At 43.0% G+C, this 21,224-nt stretch overlaps 1 protein-coding gene across 3 annotated transcripts in view; it reads right to left on the reverse strand.

The window, feature by feature from the left end:
* ammecr1 (AMMECR nuclear protein 1) overlaps positions 1-20,126 on the reverse strand; it is a 160,891-nt gene extending 140,765 nt beyond the window's left edge. The window contains exon 1 of one of the 3 annotated variants that reach the window (XR_010976438.1): positions 19,776-20,120. Coding sequence is in view for 2 of the 3 variants with exons in the window: in XM_068047297.1 (XP_067903398.1) it covers positions 19,776-20,068 (293 nt within the window). In the remaining variant the exon portion in view is untranslated. Of the gene's footprint in view, positions 1-19,775 lie in introns of all 3 variants that reach the window. The other 2 variants (XM_068047297.1, XM_068047298.1) reach the window with 2 other exon arrangements.
* Positions 20,127-21,224: the final 1,098 nt, after the last annotated feature.

A 21,224-nucleotide genomic window follows, 5' to 3' on the forward strand; every position in this document is an offset into this window, starting at 1 on the left:
CTGACTTATGCCTTGTAGATGGTGGACAGGCTTTGGGGAGTCAGGAGGTGAGTTACTCGCCTCAGGATTCCTAGCTTCTGACCTGCTCTTGTAGCCACGGTATTTATATGGCTACTCCAGTTCAGTTTCTGGTCAATGGTAACCCCTAGGATGTTAACTAAATATTTTGAAATTAGCAATGCTTCAAGAATTAAAGAAAAATTCTTGCTGACTTTTCTGAACCAAGATGTTTAATCCAGATTCAAGAGGGTGAGGTTAAGGGAATAGAGTGAAGAGGGAAAACATGAACAGCAGCCTCAGGAAGTGGCTAGAAAGCACAAAGCCCTCAGATTTCTACTCTGCAGAAGATTTTTTTCTAGCAATGCTTTGCACAAAAAATCATTTATTTTGCAGTTATGTTTATTACCTTATTTCATCTTCACTTTCAATCTCACTAGTATCACTTCAAGTTTTCAAATCTGACAGCATTTTCACATTTATGGTACGGGAGGATTTCTTGCTATTAAAGTTTAAAAGTGTGAAGTCCTCCGATTATCCTTTCAACAAATTCATGAAGGTTCTTCTGTTCACCTCTGCCACTGCACCCACCTACCCATCTGTCAGATTTTAGTATTTTACTGTATATCTTCCCTTTCAATTTTTTCAGTTGACACATTTTCTTGGCCGGTGCTCGCTAATCCGAGGTATGTACTTATTCAGCAGTATACTTATGGTATTGCTTTTGCCTCCCACTGAGGTGTGTTATTAAAAATACTCCCCAAACCAGTCAATTTGTTTAAGCACTTGCTACAATCCCTTGAAGTGGACTTTTAAAATTCTATGCTAGAGTACCAGTCCTCAGTCATGTTGAGTTCTAAATTACAAACTTGATCATGTGGTGGTCACCATGATCCAAGAGCACCACAGTTTTTATTGCCTGTATTCCAGTTTGGTTTTTTATTACCAAATTGAGATGTTAGCTGCCTCTTGTGGCTTCCCTGAAACTCTAGGTCATAAAAGTAATCTTGCATTGCATTTACAAATTTGGACTCTACTTCAACCAACATGACACAATTTGGGATTGTGTCCTCAGTACCTTGCTCTACGGCAGCGAGGCCTGGACAACGTATACCAGCCAAGAGCGACGTCTCAATTCATTCCATCTTCGCTGCCTTCGGAGAATACTTGGCATCAGGTGGCAGGACTATATCTCCAACACAGAAGTCCTTGAAGCGGCCAACACCCCCAGCTTATACACACTACTGAGTCAGCGGCGCTTGAGATGGCTTGGCCATGTGAGCCGCATGGAAGATGGCAGGATCCCCAAAGACACATTGTACAGCGAGCTCGCCACTGGTATCAGACCCACCGGCCGTCCATGTCTCCGTTATAAAGACGTCTGCAAACGCGACATGAAATCGTGTGACATTGATCACAAGTCGTGGGAGTCAGTTGCCAGCATTCGCCAGAGCTGGCGGGCAGCCATAAAGACAGGGCTAAATTGTGGCGAGTCGAAGAGACTTAGTAGTTGGCAGGAAAAAAGAGAGGCGCAAGGGAGAGCCAACTGTGCAACAGCCCCAACAAACAAATTTCTCTGCAGCACCTGTGGAAGAGCCTGTCACTCCAGAATTGGCCTTTATAGCCACTCCAGGCGCTGCTTCACAAACCACTGACCACCTCCAGGCGCGTATCCATTGTCTCTCGAGATAAGGAGGCCCAAAAGAAAGAAAGTCTTTCATTAACATACCACCTCCCTTCTTATTGTGACCTGATGGCCCACAGCACAGTCCTATTAACTTTGCCTTTTACACAACAAAAAACCCAGAATGGTTCATAAGGCAGCTTCTCTCATGTTCCAGATGATCTACCTCCTGCATCGCCCAAGTATCCTTGAGATACAAAGCTACAGCATATATCTTTTTTCCCCATGCGCTCTCTCCAACCCCAATTTCTCTATAGCTTCTTATGGTATAATTACTTAATTAGATTGTAGAGGATTGATAATTACTTACCGGAGTGGCTACCTCTGGATTATTTTTCTTATAACATGCTTTCGTTCATGGATAGATATTGAAGTCAATGAGAATCAGGGGAAAGCTCTCCACTGACTGCAGTCATACCTAACCCGAAGGACAATGGTTGAGGTTGTTGGGAGGCGAATCATCACAGCCCCAGCTCATTACTGCAGGAGTTCAAGGTTATGTCCTAGGCCCAACCATCTTCAGCTGTTTTATCAAAGGCCTTTCCTCCAACATAAAGTCAGGAGTGCAGATGCTCTCTGATGATTGCAGTGTTCAGTTCTATTTGTAATTCTTTGGATAATGAAGCAGTCTATTCCGCATGCAGCAAGAACTGGACATCATTCAGGCTTAGGCTGATAAATAGCGTGCAACATTCACATCACACAAGTGCCAAGCAATGACCATCTCCAACAGGAGAGTCTAACCACCTCCTCTTGACATTCAATGGCATGACCATTGCTAAATACCCCATCCTGGGGAGCACCACTGATCGAAAACTTAACTGGATCAACCACATAAATACTGGCCTGTAAATGCAGAGAGTAACTCACCTCCGAACTCCCCAAAGCCAGCCCACCATCTACAAGGCACAAGTCAGGTGTGTGATGGAATACTCTCCACTTGCCCGGATGAGTGCAGCTCCAACACTCAAAGCTCAACACCACCCAGCACAAAGCAACCAACTTGATCAGCACATCATCCACCACCTTCAACATTCACTCCCTCCACCAATAACACAATGTGGCTGCAGTGTTTACCATCTACAAGATGCACTGAAGCAACTCACCAAAGCTTCATCATCAGCCACCTCTACCGCCTAGGTGGTCAAGGGCAGCAGGCCCTTGACACCATCCTAATGAGGAACTGTCACTGTTCCTTTATCATCACTGGGTCAAAATCCTGGTACTCCTGATTGAACACAGGTCTACTTGCAAGCCAAACAACGTAAATAGCATGCGATAGACAGAGCCAAGCGACCCCACAACCAATGGATCAGATCTAAGTTCTCTAGTCCTGCCATATCCAGTCATGAATGGTGGTGGACAATTAACCAACTACCTGCAGGAGATGGCTCCACAAATATCCCCATAATCATAATTCGGGTTCCGAAGAAGGGTCACTGACCCGAAACGTTAACTCTGCTTCTCTTTCCACAGATGCTGCCAGACCTGCTGAGTGAATCCAGCATTTCTTGTTTTTGTTTCAGATTTCCAGCATCCGCAGTATTTTGCTTTTATCCCCATAATCAATGATGGGGGAGCCCAGCACGTCAGTGCAAAAGATAAGGCTGAAGCATTTGTAACAATCTACAGCCAAAAGTGCCGAGTGGATGATCCATCTCTGCCTCCTCTACGGATGTCAGTTTTCAGCCAATTCGATTCACTCTTTGTGATACCAAGAAACGACTGAAGGCATTGGATACTCCAAAGGCTATGGGTCCTGACAACATTGCCGCAATAGTACTGAAAACTTGTGCTCCAGAACTTGCCACGCCCTTAGCCAAGCTGTTCCAGCATAGCTACAACACTGGCATCTACCCGGCAATGTGGAAAATTGCCCAGGTATGTCCTGTACACAAAAAGCAGGACAAATCTACCCCATCAGTCTAACTATCAGTAAAGTGATGGAAGGTGTCGTCAACAGTGCTATCAAGTGACACTTGTTCAGCAACAACCTGTTCAGTGATACTCAGTTTGGGTTCTGCCAGGGCCACTCAGCTCCTGACCTCATTACAGCCTTGGTTCAAACACGGACAAAAGAGCTGAACCCCGAAGGTGAGGCGAGAGTGACTGCCCTTGACATCAAGGCAGCATTTGACCGAATATGGCATCAAGAAGCTCGAGAAAACTGGAGTCAATGGGAATTGGGGGAAAACTCTCCACTGGTTGGAGTAATACCAAGCACAAAGGAAGATGGTTGTAGTTGTTGCAGGTCAATCGTTTCAGCTCCAGGACATCGCATGACTTCCTCAGGGTAGTGTCCTCAGCCCAACCATTTTCAGCTGCTTCATCAATGACCTTCCTTCAATCATAAGGTCAGAAGTGGGGATGTTCGCTGATGATTGCACCAAGGTTCCTTAGACAACACCTTCCAAACCCACGACCTCCTAGAAGGACAAGTGAGGCAGATGCATCGGAACACCACCACCTGCAAGTTCCCCTCCAAGCCACACACCATCTAGACTTGGAATTATATCGCCATTCCTTCAGTGCCTCTGGGTCAAAATCCTGGAAATCTCTTCCTAACAGCACTGTGGGTGCACCTACCTCACATGGACTGCAGCAGTTCAAGAAGGCAGCTCACCATCACCTTCTCAAGGGCAATTAGGGATGGGCAATAAATGCTGGCCTAGTCAGCAACACCCACATCCCATGAATGAATTTTTTTTTTAAAAAGCACTGTGGGTGTACCTACATCACACAGACTGCAGCAGTTCAAGAATGCAGCTCGCCTTCACTTTCAAGGACCAGTGACACCCACATCCTATGAACAAATAAAAGATTATAAACTTTCAGCCTTCGACAACTGACCTGTACTTGAGTTACTGAGTTGACATCAGCTGTTGGCCAAAATCCACTCATCGGATTGTGTGGAATTCCATTAGCTCCCTATTTCCACCCAATTTAAATGATTTTTAATAGCTCCCTTCAAGTCCTCACTTCAACTGAACTCAGTGCAAACCATCTACCTTTATCAACAACTTTCATTCTGCAACAATCTATTCCTCATCAATGGTGCGTTATTTTTCCATCAGTTTTCCAGCCATTTGCATGCTGTAATTTGGTAAACTCATGGCCTGGCAAACACATACGCCTGCCTAAGCAACATGTGGTTTTGTCAAATTGCATACCGAGATTGATGATTGTAAGGAACTTGAATGTACAGGGTAAAACTGCACCTACATTAAGTAACATGTTATTTCTCCACAAATAAAGCATGCCTGGCCACCTGTTCATTCCCCACCTAATCTGACACAGATGAATCACTGAGACTTAAAACTCACGCATGTTCTGTGCTTGTATATGCTCAGGATCTCAGTGCCGTCTCTTCTGACTGGCAAGAGAGTCTATTTCATAACACAAGTAGATTTAGAGCTGAGGGAACCCAGGCAGATTTAAAAAGGTAATTGTATGTCTTTGCTCAACAAATGCAGAATGCTTTGCTTGTATCTGGAAATTGAGAGACTGCTCAATGTAGATCTACTTTTACTAAACATCAGTACATCTGGGATGAGAACGTGTGAGCACACATGGGCTACAAAAACCATATCCATCATGATGGCCAAAGTTACTTCATATCAAATGGAATTTTTTTTTTTTTTTAAAAAGACAATTATGAGTGTCTGGTTCTACAATCGGTCTGCAATTTTGCAATTCCAAAGGCTAGTTCACTAAAACATAAAAAACTTTAGTACCTGTATAGTGCCACTGTGAGTAAACGTTTAGAATCCAGCCCTGGGCACAGCAATATAGTGCCCCACACAAGCAATGCAGTCATTGCACAGCAAGCTTCTACTTTTATTTTGCACAAACATTCTAGCACCGGGTCCCACTGTGGCATATTCTTTTAAGACCATAGCTTTCTTCATATTTGCAAAATGTATGGATATCAAGTACAAAGCACATAGAGCATATTTCACTTTTATGCTCATGGACAAATCACATCATTCTTGTACCCTAATTCCTAAAGTACATAGAACTGAAACTCAAAAATGCTGCCAGAGATATACTTCAAAAAAAATTACATAGATAGACATGCAAAAGAAATTTTGTAAGTGTGCCTGACCTCAAGAGGTCATCAAGCTACATAAAAGTCAAAATAAGAGGTAGACAAATAGTCAATTGCTTCAAGGCCCAATCTATGTAAAACTAGAAGCCAGCACACCCAGAAATCAACCAAAAGGCAACAAAAAAAAGTTAAATTTACATGATTATTGTTACAAAGATTTAAAATTCTACAAGAACTACTGTACATTTCCCCCATAGTGCAAAGTTACAAGTGCTCTGTTTGATTAAACAATTAAAACATTGGGCCATAGTGATCCGTATCTAACAACTCCCCATTCACAAAAAACTTCTTCCGAGAAGCCGGTCGGACCAAAAATTATGAAGGAGCTAAACAAACTGGAAGTGTTCTTGTAAGCAAAAAATATTGCACTGCACCAAAAAAGTGAGCGCACTTTCAAAACCTCAGTCTAGAATAATGTAGTAATGAGGGGAGCAAGTTCTCTTTTTTTGCAATGCCAGTTTATTCGGCTAATTTTACCCATCTCCCAACAGTTACAGACTTACAGCATGAATGCAGTATCTGGATGCTTTCTTACTCAAAGTTGACCACTGACAGGCAGGAGCAGCCACTACACCTAATTAAAGGCACACCAAGCACTAGGTAGAATATTAATTTTTTTTTAATGAAACCTACAGTCTATCTGAAGTATAGAAATGCCTTAAAGGTACATGCACCATCAATTTGGGCAGTACAGCCAGTTATACCAACATCAAACTGCTGAACCAATACTTATTACCTGACAGACCATGAAACAGCTGGTAATGAAATTACCGTACCATTCACATACAATGGCCTGGATTTTACAGTACAAGTAATGGCAAGACATCAGTGTTTATCGTTATTAAAGTGTAAGCCTGACAGAAAATTCTGGCGACCACACATGATGAAAGCGACCTCCTGTTATCAAAGTTGCCCTGCTCTTTCAGAAGCTTCGCTGTAACAGTATCTTTAGTATCTTGCCAAGTCTCAGTATTGAAACACATGGAAGGGTGTGAGGTTACATAACTTACATGACAGATACCTATTAAACTCACCAGGAAAAAAAAGTTAGGGCTTAACACACCACTAACAACTGCCAAACCACCTCTCTGGCACTGAAAATTTACTTTTACAAGTATGGCGTCTAAATTTTTTAAACATTTCGCCCATAATCCCTACCCTTTATTTTGTTTTGTGTACATGAATTAGCATTAACCACTTTAATTTACACTTCCAGATTCAGATGCTACATGTTAATTCTCAATCTGTTTGGTTAAGGAGATAGTTGCTTGCCCTGGTCACAAGGGTCACAGATCTCCTATTGGAGGCTGCTGTGCCAAAATTGTTTTCTAACCACTGCAGGTTCCAATGCAAAAGCCCACAGAAAGTCTGTGGGCAAGTGTAAGTGTAATGAACAGCTGGTGCTTTTTGTTACTGACCGCAAGATCTGGGTCATTATATTTTGACAGTGAAATGTTGTGCTGAAACTTAAGTTATAGACAAATACAGTAGAACTTTTAAGTCTGAAAGAGTGATCAAGTTTAAAGTCAAACAGTGTTTATGTAGACATGTAGAAATAACTTTTTTTGCTGGACATTAGGTCGAACAGCAACTAAAGGTGGAACTAATACATCATAAGCTATATTTTTGTGCCTGGTGTAGAAAAAGATAACTAATCCTGCGAGTTAGCATGTACATTAATTAACAACTGCTACCCACTGAATTTCGGCATTTAATTTAACTAGTATGAACTAATCAAACAGACATCTACATTCATATTTGACCAAATTCATTTTTAGTTGATAAGACTACCATTGTATAATAATATTCTCAGCAAGCAGTTGAAGTGCTAGGGATACATTTGGGTTTTATCATAAGCTTAATAAAGTTAGCATTGACAATCCTGTAGCATGCGAGAGAAATGTATTTTGTTTGTAGACTTACATAAGTCAGAAAATCAGGGATGCGTTATAGGTATAGATTTATTGAATTTAAACCAACATACGTTGGAGTAAAAGGTCTGAACTCAAAAGGTGACCCATGCATATGCTTAGTGCTCAGATAGACAACCTTTTCTGACAATACTTTCACTTTAAGAAATTAATGTTGCAGTGAGCCAACTGCATAATGCATCATATTCACAAAAATTAAGACAGCTACAAAAATGTTGAACTGCAAATATGTATAACAGGCATACTCTAACAAAGTACATGTGAACAGGCTTACAAAATTCCAAAATATTGCTGTTAGTTGGCTTAACCACATCATACAATCTCAATATTCCAGGCACCAGCAGTTGAGAAGAGATTAGAAAAATGTAGGCTCGGTGATGACAACTCAGACCACTATACTTTTCTGAAAGCTTCTATAATGCAACTTCCTAGATTCCCATTAACTACCTGAGGTTCAATCTCACTAACCACTACCATCAGTTCTGGTGCTTGAAGATGCTAGCCAGAGAGGGCATAGAAACACAGGAACTATTTTGGTTAAGATGAAAATCTAAAATAATTTGAAGTATTTGTTCTTGGAATGTAAGCATCACTGGCAAGGCCAGCATTTATTGCCCAACCCTAATTGCCCTTGAGCAGGAACTGAGTGACTTGCTAGGCCATTTCAGAGGGCAGTTAAGAGTCAACCACATTGCTGTGGATCTGGGGTCAGAGTGGCAAGACTGGGTAAGCATAGCAGATTTCCTCCCCTGAAGTACATTAGTGAACCAGATTTTTTTTTTTAAACAATTCAGTAGTTTCATGATTAATTAAACCAGCATTTTATTCCAGATTTAATTAATTGAATTTAAATTCCTCCAGCTGTTGCAGTGGGATTTGAACTCATGTCGCCGTAGCATTAGTCCAGACGTCTGGGTCACTAGTCCAGTAACATTACCACTATGTTACCATCACTTTAAAAACCAGAAGTTTAAAAAGTCTCAACTAGTATTAACTGAATATGCATTAGAACATTGCCTTTAGCATTCCGTTCTCCTGGTTATAAGCCCTGTATACCTGGAGAGATATTGGCCACCTCAAAGTCATATTAAGCATTGTGAAATATTGACAAGCCATTTCTCACACACAATGCAAGTTTTGAAAAAGATCCTGAAATATTTTGCTAAGAACACTGCACGATGGAAGCTGCTAAACATACAGACCAGAGTTTCCACTTTGGGCAGTCAGCAAATTGCACTTGTTTTGGAATGTGAATTTTTTGCTTGAATTGTGTCTCAAACTCATTTCCATATCACCAAATGCAAAATCTGCCATGAAAGTGTTTTAGAACTTAATTTTTAAACTGCATTAAATATTCCTTGATATTAAGAACGGTAACCTGGTGCAATTATTAATAGAGCTGGAAATGAGAATCATAAAAAGTGAGCATTTTAAATCAAAGTGTCTAGTCAACCTCCTGAGTAACCAGATTTTAAAAATCACTGGGGTAAGAAAATCAAAACTTTAAAAAGGTGATTAGTGCCCGTGCACTTAAAAGCAAGATCAATTTTAAGAACATTTAAGCCCTGCAAATGAGTACAATTAGTGGAAATTCACCGTGATTGATTCGATCTGGTGACATGGCCAATCTCCAGCATGACATTTTTAAACCAGCAGAAACTCAATTTGCGCTTGACGTAATTTACGCTTGAAATTCTTTGCTCTGGTTTGGCCAATTTTGGGTAAAGAGCACTCAAACAGAAGCTAGCGGAAACTCCATGCTGCAACATTTAACACTTAGGTAATTGTAATCTGGCAATATTTACCACACATTACAGTATTTTTTTTTTATTAATTTCATGGGATGTGGGCACCACTGGCAAGGGCTGCATTCGTTGCCCATTCCTAATTGACCTCTAGAAGGTATTGTGAGCTACCTTCTGGAACTGCTGCAGTCCATCTAGAGCGGGTACACTCACAGTGCTGTTAGGGAGGGAGTTCTAGGATTGTGATCCAGTGACAAGATGATGTGTGGCTTGGAGGGGAGCTTGTTCCCATTCGTCGTCTTCTTCTAGAACTTCTAGGTGGAAGAGATTGCAGGTGCGGAAGGTGCTGTCAAAGGAGTTGCGAGTTGCTGCAGTGTATCTTATAGATAGTACACACTGCTGCCACTGTGCATTGGTGATCAATTGGGTACCAATCAAGCAGGCTGCTGTGTCCTGAATGGTGTCGAGCTTCTTGAGTGTTGGAGCTGCACTCATCCAGGAAAGTGGACAGTATTCCATCACACTCCCAAAGTGCCTTGTAGATGGTGGAAAGGCTTTGGGGGGTCAGGAGGTGGGTTACTCACCACAGAATTCTCAGCCTCTGACCTGCTCTTGTAGCTATAGTATGTGTGTGGCTGATCCAGTTCAGTTTCTAATCAATGGCAACCCCCAGGATGTTGATAGTGGGAGATTCAGCAATGGTAATGCTGTTGAATGTTAAGGGGAGATGGTGAGGTTCTCATTGTAGATGGTCATTGCCTGGCACTTGAGTGGCACAAATGTTACTTGACACTTATCAGCCACCTCAAGCCTGAATGCTGTCCAGGTCTTGCTGCACATGGACACGGACTGCATCAGTATCTGAGGAGTTGCGAATAGTGAACCTTGTGCAATCAGCGAACATCCCCACTTCTGACATTATGATGGAGGAAAGGTCTTTGATGAAGCAACTGAAGATGGTTGGTCCTAGGACACCACCCCCAGGAACTCCTCCAGCAAAGTCCTAGGACTGTGATGATTGACCTCTAACAACCACAGGCGGTAGGCGGTGGCATTATCACTGGACTAGTAACCCAGAGTATTTCTCTGGGGACATGGGTTCGAATCCCACCACAGCAGAAGTTGGAATTTGAATATAATTAATAAATCTGGAATTAAAAGCTAGTCTAATGATGGCCATGAAACCATTGTCGATTGTTGTAAAAACCCATCTGGTTCACAAATGTCCTTTAGGGAAGGAAATCTGCTGTCCTTACCTGGTCTGACCTACATGTGACTCCAGACCCACAGCAAAGTGGTTAACTCTTACATGCCCTCTGAAATGGCCTAGCAAGCCACTCAGTTGTACCTAACCGCTACGAAGTCAATAAAAAAAGAATGAAACCGGATGGACCACCCGGCATCAACCTAGGCACCGGAAACGACAACGGCAAACCCAGCCCTGTCGACCCTGCAAAATCCTCCTTACCAACATCTGGGGGCTTGTGCCAAAGTTGGGAGTGCTATCCCACAGACGAGGCAAGCAACAGCCTGACATAGTCATACACACGGAATCATACCTTACAGACAATGTCCCAGACTCTGCCATCACCATCCCCAGGTATGTCCTGTCCCACTGGCAGGACAGACCCAGCAGAGGTGGTGGCACAGTAGTATACAGTAGGGAGGGAGCTGCCCTGGGAGTCCTCAACATCGACTCCGGACCCCATGAAGTCTCATGGCATCAGGTCAAACATGGGCAAGGAAATCTCCTACTGATTACCACCTACCGCCCTCCCTCAGCTGATGACTCAGTACACCTCCATGTTGAACACCACTTGGAGGAAGCACTGAGGGTGGCAAGGGCACAAAATGTACTCTGGGTGGGGGACTTCAATGTCCATCACCAAGAGTGGCTCGGTAGCACCACTACTGATCGAGCTGGCCGAGTCCTAAAGGACATAACTGCTAGACTGGGTCTGCTGCAGGTGGTGGGGGAACCAACACGAGGGAAAAACATACTTGACCTCATCCTCACCAATCTGCCTGCTGCAGATGCATCTGTCCATGGTAGTATTGGTAGGAGTGACCACCGCACAGTCCTTGTGGAGACGAAGTCCCGCCTTCACATTGAGGATACCATCCATCGTGTTGTGTGGCACTACCAACATGCTAAATGGGATAGATTTCGAACAGATCTAGCAATGCAAAACTGGGCATCCACAAGGCACTGTGGGCCATCAGCAGCAGCAGAATTGTACTCAACCACAATCTGTAACCTCATGGCCCGGCATATCCCCACTCTACCATTACCATCAAGCCAGGAGACCAACCCTGGCTCAATGAAGAGTGCAGGAGGGCATGCCAGGAGCAGCACCAGGCATACCTCAAAATGAGGTGTCAACCTGGTGAAGCTACAACACAGTACTATCTGCATGCCAAACTGCATAAGCAGCATGCGATAGACAGAGCTAAGCGATCCCATAACCAACAGATCAGATCGAAGCTCTGCAGTCCTGCCGTGAATGGTGGTGGACAATTAAACAACTAACTGGAGGAGGTGCCTCCACAAATATCCCCATCCTCAATGATAGGGGAGTCCAGCACATCAGTGCAAAAGATAAGGCTGAAGCATTTGCAACAACCTTCAGCCAGAAGTGCCAAGTTGATGATCCATCTCGGCCCCCTCCTGAAGTCCCCAGCATCACAGATGCCACACTTCAGCCAACTCGATTCACTCCGCGTGATATCAAGAAACGACTGAAGGCACTGGATACTGCAAAGGCTATGGGCCCTGACAACATTCCGGCAATAGCACTGAAGACCTGTGCTCCTGAACTTGCCACGCCCCGAGCCAAGCTGTTCCAGTACAGCTACAACACTGGCATCTACCCTGCAATGTGGAAAATTGCCCAGGTATGTCCTGTACACAAAAAGCAGGACAAGTCCAACCTGGCCAATTACCGCCCCATCAGCCTACTCTCAATCATCAGCAAAGTGATGGAAGGTGTCATCAACAATGCCATCAAGCGGCACTTGCCTAGCAACAACCTGCTCAGTGATGCTCAGTTTGGATTCCGCCAGGGCCACTCAGCTCCTTACCTCATTACAGCCTTGGTTCAAACATGGACAAAAGAATTGAACTCAAGGGGAGGTGAGAGTGACTGCCCTTGACATCAAGACAGCATTTGACAGAGTATGGCATCAAGGAGCCCTAGCAAAACTGAGGTCAATCGGAATCAGGGGGAAAGCCCTCCGCTGTCTGGAGTCATACCTAGCGCAAAGGAAGATGGTTGTGGTTGTTGGAGGTCAATCATCTCAGCTCCAGGACATCGCAGCAGGAGTTCCTCAGGGTAGTGTCCTGGGCCCAACCATCTTCAGCTGCTTCATCAATGACCTTCCTTCAATCATAAGGTCAGAAGTGGGGATGTTCGCTGATGATTGCACAATGTTCAGCACCATTCGCGACTCTTCAGATACTGAAGCAGCCCGTGTAGAAATGCAGCAAGACCTGGACAATATCCAGGCTTGGGTTGATAAGTGGCAAGTAACATTCGCACCACACAAGTGCCAGGTAATGACCATCTCCAACAAGAGAGAATCTAACCATCTCCCCATGACATTCAACAGCATTACCATCGCTGAATCCCCCACTATCAACATCCTGGGGGCTACCATTGACCAGAAACTGAACTGGAGTAGCTATATAAATACCGTGGCTGCAAGAGCAGTCAGAGGCTAGGAATCCTGAGGCGAGTAACTCACCTCCTGACTCCCCAAAACCTGTCCACCATCTACAAGGCACAAGTCAGGAGTGTGATGGAATACTCTCCACTTGCCTGGATGGGTGCAGCTCCAACACCACTCAAGAAGCTCGACACCATCCAGGACAAAGCAGCCCACTTGATTGGCACCCCATCTACAAACATTCACTCCCTCCACCACCAGCGCACAGTGGCAGTACTGTGTACCATCTACAAGATGCACTGCAGCAATGCACCAAGGCTCCTTAGACAGCACCTTCCAAACCCGCGACCTCTACCAACTAGAAGGACAAGGGCAGCAAATACATGGGAACACCACCACCTGCAAGTTCCCCTCCAAGTCACACACCATCCTGACTTGGAACTATATCGCCGTTCCTTCACTGTCACTGGGTCAAAATCCTGAAACTCCCTTTCTAACAGCACTGTGGGTATACCTACCCCAAATGGACTGCAGCGGTTCAAGAAGGCAGCTCACCATCACCTTCTCAAGGGCAATTAGGGATGGGCAATAAATGCTGGCCTGGCCAGCGGCACCCACATCCCATAAATGAATTTAAAAAAACACCTTCCTTTGTGCCAGATATGACTCCAACTAGTGGAGATTTTGCCCCTTCATTCCCATTGACTTCAGTTTGGCTCGGGCTCCTTGATGCCACACTCAGTCAAATGCTGCCTTGATATCCAGGGCAATCACTTGCATCTTACCTCTGGAGTTCAACTCTTTTGTTCATGTTTGGACCAAGGCTGTAATAAGGTCAGGAGCCAAGCAACCCTGATGGAAACCAAACTGAACTTATGTGCATAGGTTATTACTGTTTAAGTGGCATTTGATAGCACTATTGATGACACCTTCCATCACTTTGAAGATCAGTAGTAGACTGATGGGGCAGCAATTGGCCGGATTGAATTTGTCCTGCTTTTTGTGCAGACATTCATGGGCAATTTTCCACATTGTCAGTTAGATGTCAATGTTGTAGCTGTGCTGGAACAGCTTGGCTAGGGGCACGGCTAGTTCTGCAGCAGAAGTCTTCAGTAACACAGCCAGGATGTTGTTAGGACCCACAGCTTTGCAGTATCCAGTGCCTTCAACCATTTGATATCACGTGAAGTGAATCAGATTGGCTGAAGACTGGCATCTGTGATGCTGGAGACCTGGGGAGGTGTCAGAGATGTGCTTGATATGCACTCCAAATTGGTGAAAAAAATTCCAATATCCTAATTTGCATATAAAAGGAAATCAATGTCCAGGTTCAATGTCAGCTATAGACTGGCTTATTGCACTTTCAGCGCCAACACTCTGTTCCAAAGTAAACATTCATTCAAGGAATTAATAGGTCAATATTATAGGTTTGAGAAACTTCTTGCTTTTGATTACCAGGAGTGCTATCCTGAACATATTATGAAATCAGCAAAAAATCAAGAGGTATTAGTGATCAAGATTTAGGAAGAGAAAATGCTTTCAAAGTTGTAGTTAGAACAACAACTGCATTTGCAGATCCAGTCACCTAACTACACTTCAAGGCCTGTGATCTACGATAGGACACTTTCTTGGGTTTTAACTGTCAGCAAACCGCCAATTCTCAATATAGTTGAGGTATATCAAGCATACTATATTTTCCAACTATGCTGTGCATATCTAGACAGCTGTACTATTTTCAACAGCTGAAGAATATATCACACCCATGGCCACTGCTGAGTGAGTAAAATTAGTCGTGATCAACACCATATATCAGTAGTCAGAAAGTAGAATTGCTCAAAAATCACTGGGTTGGATACTGCATAAGAGAATTACTAGATAAGAGAGTTAATGACAATGGTAATGAAATTAAGGGAAATGTGATTGCATGGGGAGAGATGGTTAGAGAGAATGCAGAGCAAAAAAGTATTTTCAAACGGCAATTAGCTGGTTGCTTTAAAAAACATTAAAGGAAACAGATAGTCAGCGGGAGAATGAGAGCAGACTAAGTGGCTATATGGAGAAAATTACTTGTGTAAATTTCTTGTGCCAGTGTGTTGCTTTGCTGTAACATTCAATGATTCTATAAAGATGGGAGGTAAAAGGAAGCTTCTCAGACTTGAAAGATACGTTGAGTGGTGTTCAACATTGCTCTGTATTGGGGTCACTATTTGCTTTTAAAATGTCCTTCAAGTCGCAGGTTTGTGGGGGTGCTGTCGAAGAAGCCTTCCCAAGTTACTGAAGTGCATCTTGCATACGGTACACAGTGAAGCCACGTCGTGCCAGTGTGTTAGAGGTAGTGAATGTTTAAGAGGGGGGGGGGGGGGGGCGCTATCAAGTGAACTGCTGTGCTACCATCACACTGACTTGGAGGTAGTGGAAAGGCTTTGGGGAGTCAGGAGGTGAGTCACTTGCTGAAGAACACCTCGGCTCTGGCCTGCTCTTGTAGTTATAAGTAGTGTGTGGCTGGTCCAGTTAAGTTCTGGTGAATGGTGGTGCCCTCCCTTCAGATGTTGATGGTGGGGGAATTCAACGATGGTCATGTCATTGAATGTCAAGGGGAGATGGTTAGACTTCCTCTTGTTGGAGACAATGGCGTCATGGTAATGTCACTGGACTGTACAGCTTCAAATCGCACTATGGCAGCTGGTGGAATAAATGCAATTAATTAATATAAAATTTAAAACATCTGGCATTGAAGACTAGTCTCAGTAATGGCGTCAACAAACTATCAATTGTCATAAAAAAACCCATCTGGTTCACTAATGTCTTTAAGGTAAAGAAATCTGCTGACCTTACCCGGTCTGGCCTACATGTAACTCCAGACCCACAGCAATGTGGTTGACTCTTAAAATGCCCTAGCAAGCCACTCTGTTGTCAAGGACAATTAGGGAGGAACAACAAATGCTGGCCTTATTGGCAACATCTACATCCCATGAAAGAATTTTAAAAATGGCCATCATCATGCACGAATGTTACTTGCCACTTATTAGCCCAAGCCTGAATGTTGCTGCATGCGGGCGTGGACTGCTTCATTATCTGAAGACTTGCAAATGGAACGGAACACTACGCAATCAACGGCGAACACTTGACCTTATGATGGAGTGAAAGTTACTGATGAAGCAACTGAAAATGGTTGGGGCTAGGACACTACCTGAGGAACTCCTGCAGCAATGTCCCGAGGTTGCGATGATTAGCCTCCAATAACGACAACCACCTTCCTTTGTGGTAGACGCAACTCCAGCTGTTGACTTCAATTTTACTAAATACATAAGATATTAATTTAGAATAACAGGCAATTTCTGATGAAATCAAATGGATGATTGCGAAAAAATACATCACGACAAAGACTAGCAGGATGGGAAGATAAGCAATAAGTGCAGTTCAACATGTAGAATATACAGTAATACACTTTGAAAGACTAGGGAAAAGTACACAGTAAATGGTAACTTTTTCAAAGAACAGACACTATCCAATACAGTTCGTTAAACGGTGACAACACCAGTTTATGAGACCATTAAAAAAGGCATACAAAACACTTAGTCTTGTATCTAGATGGATGGAGTGCAACAGCAAGGTTGCAATGTTGAATCTTAGTATGGTTGTAGTTGGGAGAATGGTGCATAGTTTTGGGCCCTCCACCATTATAGAACCAATGTAAAAGCTGTGATGTAGACATTTACTACATTAAAGGAAAGTTGTTTTTGTTGTCAATGTTCCTAATATGTTACTAGGGATACTGGAGAATTGCAAAGTTAGGCCTTTGCCCTCTATTAGAGCACAGAAGGTTGATGAATGACCCAATAGAGATCAGGTTTATGAAGAGCTAGCGCAAGGTAAGTAACAGATTTTCTACTGGTTGGTGAAATAGTAACAAGGAGGTTTAAATCTAAGAATCACAAGTAAAAGTTAGAAAGTACGTAGAAACTTTCTGCCACAAACTATTGTTGAAGCAGAATCCATAATTTTGTAACAGGAAATAGATAATGCTCAAAAAATTGTAATGACAGGTACAGGGTGTGGGGTATGAACACTACCCAACCTTAAAAGCAACTCCTCGTGTTCGCAATATTTTGAGGAACAAGTAAATGAATTACAACTGTAAAAGGCCATTTTGTCTGTTCTACTTTGCATTCTCACTTGAGGTCTGTGTCAATGTTCCTGTGGCCAAATATTGAATTTTTTTTTTTACTGCCCCAAAGCACTTCTGGCATTTCAGCGTCAGCCCTCTATCTCTCCATTACCTCCTTATCTATGTTTCAAACATGCTCATGTAACTGGACTTCTCCAGTCAGACATTCTATACAAGCCAAATTTTAAAAATTTGTTTCCACCATACCAAAGACCAAAACTGGGTTAATTTATCTACCCTTCCACTGCTCCTATGTTTTGCACTAAATCACTGCTGCAATTGTTGTCGTGCTTGTTGGTGTCTTGTTTTCAAGCCCTATTGCAGTACATAATCCATGAAACTTTCTCAATTACAGCCACCAGAGCTGATGAACATTGCTATCAGCAGCACATTTTCTCCAAATGTTTCATAAAATCGCCATACTCCTCCAGCTTTGTATCTCATTTGTGCCAAATCTACACATGTACAAGAACATTTCTTCAATTCTATGCACATCACAAGATGGTGATAGTTTCAATGCAAGCCCATAATCCTTGCATATATAATTTCAAACTTTGGGCACTACAAATATTTGGTCAGTACTGAACCTGGACCAGAAATCTTGAAAAGTAAACTTCAAATTTTGGATTAACTTAATTTGCAACAGAGCAACTGCTTAAAAATATTTGTCTCAAACTTACTTGCAATTACAAGTTCCATAACACAATGCATGCAACACTTCTAGCTTCCCTCAAAGTTTTAAAAAATTAGCTTATTCTTGCTAATTGAGTGAACAGTTTATTAAGCTAGTGAAACCGGAGTGCTTGCAGCACTGAGCACACGTGATACTATTCAACCTATAGTTCATATTGGAAGCCGCTTGTTATGAAAAGGCTAAGTGAGTGATTTCAGGATAACAACCCCAGCACAAATCAACCGTTGGGGTTAAGCTGAGGAAAATATTTGGAAAATTGTAGGTGACGCAAAAAACTTTAATTCCTATTTCGGAACCAGAATTCTGGACTGTTAATTTTAGTGCAAAGTAGGAGCAAAATATGGCGAGATATTATCCTTTTTAAAAAGGAAATCTACCCTCACAAAAATTAGAGTTCTTAATCCCATTCACAAAATGCCCTGACAAAACGATACTGATAACCGTCGACAATCTTCAACTCCAGCACATCGCATTCAGCGTCCAAATAAATTCTCAAATCTCTTCTGAATGTCAACTAAATAGCAAGTGTCCATTCATTTTACGGTGCCAATCATTAATCTTTTTAACTTGCGTTCTTCGCAACAGCTGGAAAATTTTTAGTAGTGTTTTGTAACGTGTTTTGCACTATATACCTCATGATTTAAACACTTACATTCATCATATCAGTTTCGTACTATTAAAATACAAGTGGTCGCTAACAATGCCACACAATTGCAATTTAAGGTTCAAATTTAATATCGAAATCACATCACACCACCACACTATTCACGTCCTTCAAAATCCAAATTGTGCAATTCTTAGTTTTAGAGCAGAGCAACTGTTTAAAAACATAGGTAGTTTTTCATGCCGGTTAAATACCTCTAAAATCCGAAACAACTGCACAGGATCGAGCTCAGAAGTTCTGATGAAAGTGTAAACAGACTTGCAAAATTGGACTGTCTTTTATATTTAAAAAAGTCGTAACTCAGATTTTCCAATCAACACAAACAAATAACTGGAGTGCCTGAAAATAATCTATTTAGCCAAGAACATCTGAAGGTTCGATATTAAAAAGTTCTTGGAACATAACCTGGTTTTATCAGTCTACAGATCCGTATACAAGAACGAACGCTTGGACTCTCAATGAAGTTATACCGGTCAGGCAGAAATCAACCACTTCTACATTCTTCCTTTCTTTGCTTAAAAGCTGGATATGCAATTTTGACAAAACTAAAAAACGATTAGCTTGTGATGCGATACTCCCCTTCGGGAATAAATCATCATCATCGCAGGATCGTTCCGAAGTTAATTTGAAACAGAAATCACTGAACCGACTACTACGGGACTCACTTCATACTCCAAACTACTAGCTCCAACGTGGAGGGGAAGGAAGAGATTCGTAACTCAAACATCCTTGTGAAAGTCACTCACACATCTCCATGTGAAAAGCGCAGACAAAACATGCCTGAAGTTAACCTACGAGCAAGCGGCCCATCAAAAAAAAAATTCACGAGCCGAGATGGAAAAATAAAAAGTTGTAGGGACACTCCAAAACAGGCTTTGGAGTTTGTTTTGACAAACTTGTAGATTGCACGGATCCTGTGAGCTGTTTCCTTTGTTTGTGAAGTTCACACACGAAACCTCTTGAAAATGAGAATTGCATTTCTTACTACTTGTTATGAGATTGACCGGTGGGAAAAATAAAATAAATCTCTACTGGCTACATTAAAAAAAGACTCACAAAGGCTTAGCTGAGAGAAAAGCAGAGACTGGCCGCCGATGCCAGGGAGTTTGGGTACTCACTATGGGTCGTTGGTGAATCGTGGGCTCCGGGGCGGCTGATATCCGTACAGATGGCAGTACAGGACGTCGAAGCAGAAGCAGCACATCTCGGAGTTGACCACCATGTTCCTGCCGCCGGGGCAGACGCTAAAGCCGTTGACGCGGGTCACGTCCTTGCAGTGGTTCTCATTGGAGTTGTTAGAGGAGGTGGAAGAAGACGAACAGCTCGACAGTTTCTGCTTCTTCACTCCACAGCACCCCGCCGCCATCTTGGAATCCACCGGCGCTTCCGCGAAGCCCCGCTTTCTACCCATACTCCTCCGCGGTTAGAGGGGGCGGGGCGGAGCGGAGCGGGGCGAAGCAGAGAGCGCGAACGCCTGCAGGTCCTGGAAGGGGAAGGGAAAGGGAAATAAAAACAGAGAGAGAGAAAAAATAACTGGATCATATCGCACGCGCTCTGGGCAGCAAGGTCCTGACAGGAACAGCAACCGAACCTGCTCTGCGTCCGTCGGCATCACCGTGGCAACGCGGGCCTACTCATTGCGAGCTGTCAGCCACACACAAACATGCACAGGAATGCGCCACCGACAACTGCTCGTGAGTGACTTGAGCTACCATACTGTTAACCAATTTATATAATATATACGTACAAATGTTACAAACCCAACCCGCCACAACGGCTCCTTTACGAAGGAGCCGCTTGCCGTGCATCAGAAGCTGGGAGCCACCGCACCGTGGGATCCAAATCAACAAGAAATGATGCAGACCCAGCCGGCGCCAGAAAATAAAACTTTCTGGTAGAACCGTGGAAGCAAAAACACAAGCAACCCTGGAGTCGTTTGAGGAAGAACTGAGTGCGGCTATGGGGCGACGTTACAGACTCCTTGGAGCGGATGAATTAAGATGGGACGAATGATCGTCCTCTGTAATTATGGTGTGAATGAAAAGGGAGCTCACTCGTGTCCTGCAAGGGATGCAGGTTTTATAGCGGTGGGGGGGGAAAGAGCCAGCATACTCTTAAGTCTTGCAAGCCTATAAAGGACTATGTTTTTAAAAATATCTGAGTAGTTAAGAGGGAGAAATTAATGAAACAAATAGGGAAGAAATTCCTTTCAGTGTTCACAAAGCTTGAAGCTCCAGTAAAATATTATGTATTATTTTCATATTCATGAGTCATACTTTAGACAGGATTATAACACCAGGAGTCCTGCAATATGTAAAGTAAGTAGAACGTGGTAGCATGAGTTACCAGACTAATTCATTCAAAAGAGCTTAGTTCAAGTGATTCACAAACAGTTCAGTTGAATTATAACTTATACAGTAACTGCATTTTTAAAATAAATCTGTAATTCACACCATTACAACTTCTTAGCTGGTGCGATTGCGTATGTTGAATGGAAGGGATGGTAATGACAGCTAGATGCTGTACAAAAGGAAACAGGAGAACACAATACAGCTCAGTGGGTTAGA

The sequence above is a fragment of the Heterodontus francisci genome, chromosome 15 (assembly GCF_036365525.1).
Source record: "Heterodontus francisci isolate sHetFra1 chromosome 15, sHetFra1.hap1, whole genome shotgun sequence".
Classification (NCBI taxonomy): domain Eukaryota; kingdom Metazoa; phylum Chordata; class Chondrichthyes; order Heterodontiformes; family Heterodontidae; genus Heterodontus; species Heterodontus francisci.